At 39.5% G+C, this 12,913-nt stretch overlaps 1 protein-coding gene across 1 annotated transcript in view; it reads left to right on the top strand.

Moving 5' to 3' along the window:
• LOC108146894 (catenin alpha) overlaps window positions 1–9,569 on the top strand; it is a 121,198-nt gene extending 111,629 nt beyond the window's left edge. Inside the window, exons 10-12 of the mRNA XM_041708559.1 lie at window positions 7,064–7,304; window positions 7,363–7,479; window positions 7,541–9,569. Coding sequence (XP_041564493.1) covers window positions 7,064–7,304; window positions 7,363–7,479; window positions 7,541–7,705 — 523 coding nt within the window. The 3' untranslated portion in view covers window positions 7,706–9,569. The remainder of the gene's footprint in view (window positions 1–7,063; window positions 7,305–7,362; window positions 7,480–7,540) is intronic.
• The last annotated feature ends 3,344 nt before the right edge of the window (window positions 9,570–12,913 follow it).

Raw genomic sequence — 12,913 nt, 5'->3', positions numbered from 1 at the left:
GCAAAAAAATAAATTAATAAATAAATACCTCAGTCAGTTCAACACTGGGATCAAATGGAAACACAAAAACTATAAACAAAAAAACACAAGTAAAAGAAACGCGTTTAAATGCAAAAGCGAGAGAGCGTGAGATAAAATCTTTTATATCGACTGACCGTGGCTTGTGAACTACTAACAACTATGAACGTACACAGTTAGACAAGGCGCATAAAGTAGAGCGGGAGGAGAAGAGAGAAAAGTGTTACAGAGATTTAATCGTGCAATGCATGCACCAGAGAATGAGATAACAATAACAATGCAATAATCCCCGTCCAATTTTAAATAAAATGATTAAAACACTAAAAGTGACTACAGATTTAAAAGAAAAACCTAGTTCCAAACACACACAATGTAGTTAAGCTAATCTTGGTTGCAAGAAAAACACCAGTACTTTCAGATATAAATCAAAACTTTACAAAATCACAGAGCACAAGATACACACAACCGTTCACAAGCGACGCTAAATCGATTATGATCGTAGACAAAAATTCAACATGGCCAAACATAAAAAAACTGACAATAGTTGGAATAAATACTACAAAAAACTTAGCGTTTTTAAGAAATAAGACAGGCCAAACGGCGGCTGGACTTAGAAAGATTTTTTCCAAATCCCCAACCACCATAGGATACCTCAAAATCCTGTCAGACAGATGGGCAGAGACCAGCCTAGAAACACTAGAGCTGCTCATAGATACTTATTTTTCTCTTCAACTCTAGGGGGGCCTCGACCCTTAATATCTCAGACCCCCTCGACGAGTACCCTATTTTAGAAATTCCTAGTGCAGAGCGCATTAAAAGGGCTATAAATGGCTATATGGTCTCTTCCCTACTATGGTTAAAGGCAATCTTCCATAATTGCTTACTACTTCAATATATACCTAAAATATGGCTGGATACTTTTTTTTTATTTTTTTTTTGTTTACACATGCATTATATTTATTGAACTTCTCTGAATTGAGAAAATATTAATAATAAGTATATAAAATCTTAAATTAAAAACTATATCTGACAATCAAGATGACTGACGCGAGATGTAAGGGCTCTAATATCTATTGCTGAGCTATATTCGGGTTCGTTCTATGCTCCTGGCAGCTGGTTTGGATGGGAAGTTAGTTTGGTGTGGTAGGACGCTTTTTGTTTTGATAATTCATCTTTTACGGGTAGAATGCCAAGATCTCTGTGGATGTTGTCTTTCCGAACATACTAAGGTGCCCCAGTGATAGTTCTCGAGATTTTGGATTGTGCTCGCTGGATTATGTCGATGTTACTGCCGTAAGTCCAGACTGGCTTAAGCGATGAATTGTAGAGCAGTACCTTGAAAACCAGGCGTAGGGGGGAGCGAGCGTTTATGAGCCAATGGAGGCTATTGGATTTTAGTTTTAGATGAATTTTCTTAGCTTCGATATGTCTCCGCCATGTAAGTCTCCTGTCTAGGTGAACGCCAAGGTACGTTACATCGTCTGCTGGAGGAAGTGACGTTCTTATTCAGAGTTAGCGGGGGACACGTTTGTCTATTAAAAGTAAACGTGTTTTTACAATTTTGCGCATTTATTTTTATACGCCAGTCTGATAACCACCTCTCCACTATCGCGAGATGATTAGCTAGTATTACTGTTGCCTGAATTGGGCATTTGGACCGACTTATGATCGCGGTATCGTCTGCGAATGTAGAAGTAGTTAGCCGCTGTAAAGGAGATATAGAGTGGGACCAAGGGCGCTAGGCTCTGTTGTAAAGGTACGATTGAAGTATCCTGTGAGTGTTTTCCGGCAGTAACATTCTGATTTTATGCATAAAGCCATCAAACCAGACTCGGTGGAAAGCCTGCGCAACGTCAAGAAGTACTGCAGTGCAGTATTCCCGAAGCTCGAATGCAGTTCGTATTTCTGTTGTTAATTTGTTGATTTGCTCTATTGTTCCATGGCTTTCTCGAAAGCCAAATTGCTGTGCCGGAATAACGTTGTGCTCTTTCAGATGTGGGATTATGCACGTCAGAAGGCATTTTTCGAGCAGTTTTGACAGACACGAGAGTAAACTTATCGGTCTGTATGAAGCTGGTATTGTGTGATCTTTTCCTGGCTTTGGGAACATTATAATTACAGACTTTTTCCATTTTTTTGGGAAGTAGCCAAGTCATGTAATGTAATTTAATGTAAATTAAAGAGTTTACAAATTACCTGAACTGCACAGTTTGGGAGTTCAGTTAGCATCTCAGGAGTTATTAGATCACCGCCTGGGGCCTTTTTTGTTTTTAATTGCTCGCTGATGACTTTTGCAACTCCGTTTGGTTGAAACAGAATTGGCGCCGTCTCAGTTCCAATTTAAATTGACGGCGACGGTAGTGTGAATGAATTATTTTCAGGGTTTGGTTGAAAAACATTTCGAAGGTGTAAAGCAAACTTACAAGCTCTGTATTTGTCGTGGAGCTTGGTGCTGGTGGGTGAAAGTTTCTCATTGTACTGGCGTTGTGCTTTTTCTTCTTCGTGCCTTAGAGCTCTGGTAAGTCTGCGACCAGCTTCCTTCAGGCTATGTTTTGAGGATGGCGATCTGCTGGTTTGCAAAGCGTTCCTCAAACGTCTTTTCTCCAAAAAAGACGATGATAGATCCAAAATCGATTTTGCAGATATTAGATTGCGAGGAATATTTTGTGTCACGACAAAATCAATTAAATCAGGTAGTTTCTTAGAATCTGTAGGCCAGTATGTAGGACTGCCTGGTGAAACGTAGTCCGGTTTGTTGCATGTTTTGATGAGTGCATTATATAGTTAACTTCCTTTGGGGCTCACAAGGCGGGATCCCCAGTGTGTGTGCTTGGCGTTGTAATCACCTCCTGCTATAAATCGCTCTCCAAGTGAATTGTAGAAGTCTATGAATTAGTCTTCGGAGACTGTAAAGCGGGGTGGGCAGTAGACAGCGGCAAGGTTGCAGTTGCCCAATTGTAATTTTATCGATGTAGCAGATAATTTTTTGTAAACCGTTTGTGAATGTGGTGTTTGATGCGGTCTCTTATTAGGATGCCGGTTCCGCCCTGTGCCTTACCATCTGGATGATCGGTGCCGTAGAACGTGTATCCCCGTATTTGAAAGTTATATTTGCTGGGGAGATGCGTTTCTGCCAGCAACATAACGTCGATGTGGTTTTCGTTCAGAAATTGAGCTAATTCAGGTATATGCATACATCATTATATAACATTACATCATAAATACATCATATTTTGTTGCAAAGTTATCATCATAGTTTCCATATTACTTTGTGGCTGTCCCATGGCCTGCTGTATGTTATCAATTTTCGGCTCAATGTGAGCTGTGCCTGATCTTAGAGCACTGGCGTAGGAAATGCCGTTGGTGGTAATTGAAGGGTCAAATGATGACCTGGCTGCTTTTGCGAAGAAAACTTCGGTTGTCGTTGTCATGTAAATGTTCTGGCCAGCCGTTGTCGCTCTTTGCATCCGACTCTTCATCTCCTTGTAGACTGGACAACCTCTGTAGTTTGCTGTGTGGTTTCCTTGGCAGCTTACATACTTTTTGGTGAGAGAGTCTTCCTTGTTGGCAGGGCAGGGTTCGGAGCCGTGGCAGTTTCCACAAGCTACACAAACTGACCTGAGGGTGCAGTAAGCCCTGGTGTGTCCGTATTGCTGACAATTTGTGCATTGCACTGGCCCGTTCCGTTTGTGCGGCTCTTCTACTGTGATCCTACGGTGCAGAAGGAACTGCAACTTGTAGATTGGGTGCACTGCTTTTGTTTTTAAAGATCTGCTGTCTGGCTCCAGATCGACCTAGAAAAGTGTTTGCGGCTTCTTGTTTTTGTTTATAATATTAATAACATATTTTACGCAAAAACCGTTTTCTTTTAAAGTCTCTATAATTTCGGAGGGGGTCACATCGGGTTCTATTCCCTTGAGCACAACTTGTAAGCCTTTGCAACTTTTCTGCTGGTACGTGTAGTAATTCTTTTTGACATGGTTTTTTTGGGGTGTTAGCTTGCGCTAGGAAATATTAATGTAGCGATCCATGCCTGTCTGCATGGCCGAACCCGCTTGCGGAATTATCATTTCACCTACCGTAACTTTGTGTTTGACCCGATTTTTGCACTTGGTTGTGTTGTTGCTTTACCCGCTGCAGAAGAAGAGAGTGGAGTCGTTATTGCATTGTTGTCGACAGAGACCGTTGTAGTTTACGTATTGGGTGTACAAGTAGAAAACCGCCGTTTTTTCATAGTTTGAGGCTTTATTGCTTTATAGCTACATACTGATTATTCAAAATAGAGAGCTCCTGTGATGAATTCTTGTTGTGTCTGACAAGAATCTTCATCCAACAGAGTCTCCAAAGCTGCATCTTCAAACTTTTTCACGGGACCCGCCCGATCCTTGTCTTCACGAACCATTCTCGGCACGTTCTTTCACTGATACACGACTCACTATATGTTGCTACAATCATTCGACGCGCTTCAGCAGCAGATTTTTTTTGAATGAAACGCGAAAAGCAAAATCTCCCGCAAATAAATTTGAACCGAATATCAAATTTCGACATCTTCGCGCGCCAACATAAAAATGGACAATGAGAATTGACGAGCGAGATGATGTGGGGTTGTTGACCGATACCTAAGCTTGCCATGTGATGCTTTTGATCGGAATTCCCTCACCAATTTCCAAAGGTGGCGCCACCCAGTGGAAAACGGCGGTTTTCTACTTGTACACCTGATAGTAGTTGCTGTTGTTGTTGCACTAGGTGGCAGAAACTTGGTTGGAGTTTTGCATGGCTCACTCCATGGCGTTTGAGCGGTGAAAAGTAGGGCGGGAGAGCTAGAACTAACTCTCTGGTTTTCGGCGGTCAGTTAACTTACACCTTCTTGCACTTTCGGTTCTAGAGTATTACTCGTGAAAGAGAAATAAGCATTGTTACGGGCCAAGGAGAGACGACGTTTGTCTTGCTCTCTCTCATTTTTTTCACGGGCTTCGTCTTGTTGTTTTTGGCGTTGAGTGTGCTGATCCACGTTCTTACTCATTTGTTTATTATTAGTACGTCAAGATTAATTAATTAATTAATTAAAACTTTAGTTTACGATATGCGAATTAGCATCGCGAATCGCAAAACCTTGCGTTTATAAATTTTTCGAACGTTTTCGACTGAGTGACTAATTGTTTCTCCGGAGCGTTAAGAATACACGTCTACATGCTACCGGAGCTATACTACTATGTGATACCGATACTTCTGAACTAAATAAAGACTAATAGTCACCCATATTAGAACAACAGTAAACCCTATCCTCTTCTACAACGCTTAGCACGCCTACCGGAATGTCAAATCGACTCACTACATACATTAGTATCCCAAATAGAAAACTGTTTCCACCAGAAGGCGCCTTCAATAACGTCACTCAAGAAGTCATCACACGAGCACTACTGAGCCTAGAAGTTGAACTATCGCTACTGAGAATCATTCACTCAATGCTTGCCAGCAAAGTAGTCATCTCAACTATGGGACTGGCCCAGGCTACTAGACCAGTTAGCAGAAATACCACTCAAGGAGGAGTCCTCTCCCCTCGACCATAGTAGTCATAGTGGTTAACCAACTACTTCTACTCCTAGCTTTAGGGTGATAGCATATGCGGACGACGTAGTAATCCTAATTCAAGTTTAATACACAGAAACACTCAGTAACCTCATGGAAACATCTCTGTCATCACTGTCCGTGTGGGCGCAAGGGTGTGGACTTGGGGCTTACCCAGATAAAACAGATCTGATACTATTCACCAGAAAGTACAAGGTTCCAGAACGAACCCATCATACTCGTCTAACCTTTAGCGAAAAAGCCATATTCATTGGGTTAATACTGGACTGAAAACTGTTCTGGACAGAAAACAGCAGACCAAACACGGAAAGCGTCCATAGCTTTGTTCACAATGGCTTTATACAGCAATAGTCAGACCAATTCTGTATGGGATTATTGTTTGGTGGAACTCCCTAGAAAAGAAGAACAATTTATCCAAACTTCAGAAAATTTCAGGAAGCGCCTAACTCCTAACTAGTGGCGCGGTATCAGCACTCTACTAACTTAAGAACTTTCACCAACTTACCCAACACAACTGATTACGTCACCCCATTTTTACACTTTTCTGAACTATACAAGGTTTGCATCCCGTCACGTTCAGATTGGGACAATCTCCCACATCAAGTGGAGAAAGCCATCAACATCTATACGGAGGGGTCCAAGCTGAACAACCAAACGGGAGGTGGTGTCTACTCTCCTGCATTAGACATCAAGAACTCCTTTAGTCCGCCACTGAAGTGGTATTTCATGCGGAGGTCATGGCTTTTTTTTTTTTTTTTTTTTTTTTTACAAGTCGTCATGACTCACCTGAGCCCTGGACTCCTTTAAAAACACCTCAGCAACCATCTCTGAGTGCCGCAAGTGTCAGAATCCACCTCATTTGGGGCCTGGTCACCGCGACATTGTAGGCAATTGTGTAGCTGATTAGCCGATATCCTTCCCGATAACGTGACCTTAACGTGGGCATCATTACCACTCGTAAGCTAAACTTGAAACAATCCGTTACCTTTCTGATAGCAGAAGGCACTTAATCACCACCTGCAAACAAACAAAGCTAACTTGGCCTACACGTAAAGGCAAAAGCGCGAGTGGACTTATACAGTGCACCAGGAAAGACATAGCCATTCTAATCGGTGCGTTAACAGAATACTTCCTAGGCTAGAGTCCAACCTACGACTTCTGCCGTAGCTACAAGCAAACGGGGAGAAAAGCATAAAACACGTCCTATGTCTCTGCCCTGCGCACAACCGCAGAAGATTTCTTGGTATCTATACCTTGCCCAACCTTGCGGCTATAGTAACAATCAAACTGACCAATCATTCACGATTCTTGCTCTTACCAGATGGTTTGAGAAGACAAACCTGTAACGAGCTTAGGGACTGACCTCATTCTCCTTCAATAAACTGTACTCTACAACTGGCTTAAATTTCATTATCATACCTATAATTAAAAAAAAAAAAAAATTTTTTTATTGCAGAGGACGCGGACCTTTAAAAACTACTATGGATGTTATTAACGCAGCTAAAAAAATTTCAGAAGCTGGTACAAAACTGGATAAGCTGACCAGGGAAATAGCAGAACAATGCCCAGAAAGCAGCACTAAAAAGGACCTATTAGCGTATTTGCAACGTATTGCCCTGTATTGTCATCAAATTCAAATAACTTCAAAAGTAAAAGCTGATGTTCAAAACATAAGTGGTGAACTTATAGTTTCTGGGGTGAGAATAAGTCTGATAATTATTAAAATGGCTGCTTCAAACCATCTTTGTTTTTTAGCTCGATAGCGCAACATCGTTGATTCAAGCTGCTAAAAATCTTATGAATGCTGTTGTTCTAACAGTAAAATACTCATATGTGGCATCGACAAAATATACTAGGCAAGGGACAGTATCTGTAAGTTTTATTTTTTAATAATCGGTCAAAGAAATTAAACTAATTTAAATTTACGTTATAGTCTCCAATTGTAGTGTGGAAAATGAAAGCCCCGGAGAAGAAACCTTTGGTCAGACCGGAAAAACCAGAAGAAGTTCGAGCAAAAGTTCGTAAGGGTTCTCAAAAAAAGGTGCAGAACCCTATACATGCATTGTCTGAATTCCAAAGTCCCGCTGACGCTGTTTAATTTTTTTTGTTTATATAAATCTAAATATTACGGTAAAAGCAGTAATATAGAAATTATAGCTCAAAATTGTTCTTAATTTTGGGTTTTTAAAGCATATATTTATCCCATTATCCATTAATCAAAACATTCTTAAATTAAACTAATTGGCATTATAAAAATGTAATACAAAATATAATCATTCTTATATTTCAAAAATTGCTTATGTGTATTTTTAAAAGAAACAAAATACGTTTTGTTGATATATTGTAAGCAGAGCTCGCAAATTACAGTTGACCGTTTTTTGAAGTCCAAAATAATACAGTTCATATCACAATTATAAGACATCTGCAAAATGCTTATTGAAATCCTGAAAAATTGTTGATTCCTTAAACTAGAGGCTTAACAAAAATTTATGATGAAAGTGAATGCAGTCCTTGTCGATAACATACCATTACCCTTTATTTTTGGCCTAGCTTTGAAGGGAATCGTTACATTTCCAACCAAGATAACGAAATTATCCCAGTTTCTGCCTTAACACAATTATAAGACACATTGCAAAAACTGGAGTTGCCGTAACCGTGTCAATTTTTTTTCTTAAAATTGAGTTGTTATTAAAATTTTATACTTTTTGCATAAAATGCCACGCTCTAGGCTTTTGACAGACCAAGAAAAGGGTCAATTCTGGCCTATTCTCGGCTCGGCTTGAATGTGAGCCAAATTTCTAGAAATATTGGTAGAAGTCGAACCGTTACAACAAATTTTCTCTAGAATCCAGACAATTATGGTAAAAAACAAAATACTGGTCGAAAAGCAATACTTTCTGACTGCTAAAAAAATAAATTTAATCTCAATGGGCCAGATGGATTTAAAAATTTTTGGCGAGATTTGAGGAAGGAGCCCCTTAATTTTTGGTTTGGGGCGCTTTTAATAAGCTTGGAACTCTTAATTTACAGTTCACAAGCTCCAGGATGGACAGCAGTGAATACATACGGGTACTAAACAATAGCCTGCTTTCATATTTGTTGGAAAATCGGGAAAAGCCGCATATATTTATGTAGGACAATGCCCGAATCTATACGAGCCGTCAAACCACACAGTTTTTGCGAGATTGTTCAGTCGAAGCTATAGACTGGCCTGCGTGCTCCCCGGATCCGAACCCTATTGAAAACATTTGGGGAGTACTAGCAAGGCGAGTTTATAAAGATAATGCCAAGTATGAGCGCGTTCTGGACCTTGAAACAGTTATTTTGTCTGAATGGAGCCAACTTGAGCCAAGTTTATTTGAAAAACATCATAAATTCAATGATAAAACGAATTTTTGATGTTGGTATTTGTCAAGGTTCTGCCATAAACTATTAAAATGTTGTTTTCTTATAGGACATATATATTTATACTTATAGTTTCTTATTTCCTACATCATAACAAAAAAAGTGTCTTAAAATTATGATAAGGTTAAAAATTATATTTTTTTCATTTTTGTTAAACAAAATGTATAAACGGTAAAATAATAAACTAAAACCAACTTAAACACATGTCTAATTTATCTTTTAACAATTTCAGAATAGTTTTCCGCCATTGGGTTTGATATTATATAAAATACCTAAAAAAAAACGAACTGTCTTATAATTTTGATATGAACTGTAATAACTGTTATTTACGGACCTATTGCGCAAAAAGTCAAAGAACCGTTGACACTTTCCCTAACACGTATTGGTGTGTGCTTATCCAAAGATTGATGAAACAAAGTCTTTTGCATTTGTAAGCGTTTATGTCGGCTTATTAAATTAATCAAATTAAATTTAAATAATATGGACACCAGGATAGACACAGATATTTAAGGCGTAAATTTACAAATAACTCAATAAAAAACCCTCGAAAGCAGAAATCGTTGTCAAAATTTTAGCATGAATGAAATGTACATTAAGGAGAAAGTTTTGGAGATCATACATCAGGTAAAATCCTAATTTCAGAAAATGTTTTATTAATGTTATTAAATACATACAACTATAAGCACACCATTACATCCATAATGGAAGAAAAAATTTTGAATGTTGATTCAAAAAAGACTCCTCGCGTATTTTAAAAGCTGTTGACCTGAATCTTTTCAAATCGTATTTTTTAATATATATCACAATTAAGGTGAAATATCGTGCCAATAGGAAGTCTATATCTTATAAATCCTCCATATGAGCAATAGTGCAATTGCGTTCAAATTAAATTTTTTCAGCAAATTTCGCGCAGTGTATAAGCTGTTGACCTGAATCTTTCCAAATCGCATGTTTTTAATGCATACCATGATTAGGGTGAAAAAGCGTGCCAATCGGATAGCTCCTATAGGAGCAAATTAGTAAAATCGCTTAAAAATTATTTTTTCACCGAATTTCGCGTATTTTAAAAGCTGTTGACCTGAATCTTTTCAAATCGTATTTTTTAATATATATCATAATTAAGGTGAAATATCGTGCCAATAGGAAGTCTATATCTTATAAATCCTCCATATGAGCAATAGTGCAATTGCGTTCAAATTAAATTTTTTCAGCAAATTTCGCGCAGTGTATAAGCTGTTGACCTGAATCTTTCCAAATCGCATTTTTTAATGCATACCATGATTAGTGTGAAAAAGCGTGCCAATCGGATAGCTCCTATAGGAGCAAATTAGTAAAATCGCTTAAAAATTATTTTTTTCACCGAATTTCGCGTATTTTAAAAGCTGTTGACCTGAATCTTTTCAAATCGTATTTTTTAAAACATATCATAATTAAGGTGAAATATCGTGCCAATAGGAAGTCTATATCTTATAAATCCTCCATATGAGCAATAGAGCAATTGCGTTCAAATTAAATTTTTTCAGCAAATTTCGCGCAGTGTATAAGCTGTTGACCTGAATCTTTCCAAATCGCATGTTTTAATGCATACCATGATTAGGGTGAAAAAACGTGCCAATCGGATAGCTCCTATAGGAGCAAATTAGTAAAATCGCTTAAAAATTATTTTTTTCACCGAATTTCGCGTATTTTAAAAGCTGTTGACCTGAATCTTTTCAAATCGTATTTTTTAATATATATCATAATTAAGGTGAAATATCGTGCCAATAGGAAGTCTATATCTTATAAATCCTCCATATGAGCAGTAGTGCAATTGCGTTCAAATTAAATTTTTTCAGCAAATTTCGCGCAGTGTATAAGCTGTTGACCTGAATCTTTCCAAATCGCATTTTTTAATGCATACCATGATTAGTGTGAAAAAGCGTGCCAATCGGATAGCTCCTATAGGAGCAAATTAGTAAAATCGCTTAAAAATTATTTTTTTCACCGAATTTCGCGTATTTTAAAAGCTGTTGACCTGAATCTTTTCAAATCGTATTTTTCAAAATATATATCATAATTAAGGTGAAATATCGTGCCAATAGGAAGTCTATATGTTATAAATCATCCATATGAGCAATAGTGCAATTGCGTTCAAATTAAATTTTTTCAGCAAATTTCGCGCAGTGTATAAGCTGTTGACCTGAATCTTTCCAAATCGCATTTTTTAATGCATACCATGATTAGGGTGAAAAAGCGTGCCAATCGGATAGCTCCTATAGGAGCAAATTAGTAAAATCGCTTAAAAATTATTTTGTTCACCGAATTTCGCGTATTTTAAAAGCTGTTGACCTGAATCTTTTCAAATCGTATTTTTAAATATACCCCCCCCCCCCCCCCCCCCCCCTTCCTCCCCCCCCCCCCCCCCCCCCCCCCCATTCATTTTAATTGCGGGCCCACACAACTATACCGTTAAGGTGGAGAGGGGACAAGAACACCACAACCAGCGCCGGGGCCCCCCCCGCCCCCCCCCCAAAAGAAAGAGGGGCAGCCCAACCAAAAGCAAGAGAGGCACAACAAAAAAAAGGAGGGGGGGGGGGAGAAGCAAAAAAGGGGGGGAGAAGAAACACCACCGGGGGGGGGGGGGGGACGCGACGAGGGAGAAAGAACAACAGCGGCAGCGCGAGAACGACAGCGGCAGCGCCAGAACGTCAGCGGCAGAAGAGCAACGGCAGCAACACCCCCCCCAGAAAGGGGGGGGGGGGGGAGGGGAGAAGGGGGGGGGGGGGACGGGGGGCGCCAGACGGAGGGAGAAGACAACAATAAGCAAAAGACTGTTGACCGCCCGCTAGCTGCCTCAGCTCAACAGCCGCCGCCCCTACCACTGCGCTAGATAAAATGCAGCGCTCACATCCGGAGCGGAACAAGCGGACCAACCAAAACCGCTGCCGTCGGCTACGGTACTTCCGCGTCTGCCAACGGCATGCTGACGCCGGAGGACCGGAGTTGGTTAAGAGGCCAACCCACTAGTATTTAAGAGCTCACTTCTGTAACCACCGTAGTACCATGCGGACCGAATATTAGATTATAAAAATAAACTTATAACGTAATCCGAAAGTAAAGGTTGCCTTCCTTAAGTACCAAAGAGAACGAGTGAGCAAGTGAGATGCTGCTGATAAACAACACGATAAGGTAGTATAGAGGAGCTTTGTACTCCCCCGGCCATGTCAGGCCTTAACTACCGCCCGAGCAGATTCCACTTTCTCGCGAAAGTGGGACCCAAATTTTTGCGGGTACCCCCCGACAAAAAATCAAAGAGAATAAAAATGTGTTAAGAAAAAAAAGGAAAAGAGAAGAAGGGTACCCCCTAGCAAGAAAACATAAAAGATTAAAAAGCTACGGGTACCCTGTGAATAATTATTAAATATAAAAAATAAAAAACCCAAAAATGGGAAAAAAATTAAAATGAAACGAAAAACCCAAAAAAGGGTATAAAGTATTTAATACGGCGTTGTGTGTGTGAAACGAAAAACCCAAAAAAGGGTAAAAAATTATTTAATACAGCGTTGTGTATGTGAGAGTGCACAGAAATGTGTCTAATACAACTACCGGCCGCGGTGGGGATGCTGCCTTTCGCAGCTGGCATTCCCCACGGGCGCAAAAAAAGTTGTAATAAAATAATACAACAGTGAACCTGCCGCGGCGATATGTCCACGCACCTCTCAGTGTGGCGTATTCGCGGGCACAAAAAATTCTGTATAAAATAAAAGAAGCAATAACCCGCTGCGGCGTTAAGTCCACTCAAGTGGGTAGCTTAATCGCGAGCGCAAAAATTGCACTATAAAAAAAGAGAGAAAAGGCTTTGGCAACAAAAAATATAATAAAAATAATTATTTTAGTTTGAAAAAGGAGATAGCACTGGAAA

This window comes from Drosophila elegans, unplaced genomic scaffold (assembly GCF_018152505.1).
Source record: "Drosophila elegans isolate 14027-0461.03 unplaced genomic scaffold, ASM1815250v1 contig_271, whole genome shotgun sequence".
Lineage (NCBI taxonomy): Eukaryota > Metazoa > Arthropoda > Insecta > Diptera > Drosophilidae > Drosophila > Drosophila elegans.
Note: the sequence above shows the minus strand (reverse complement) of the source record. Positions and strands in the feature narration are given on the sequence as shown.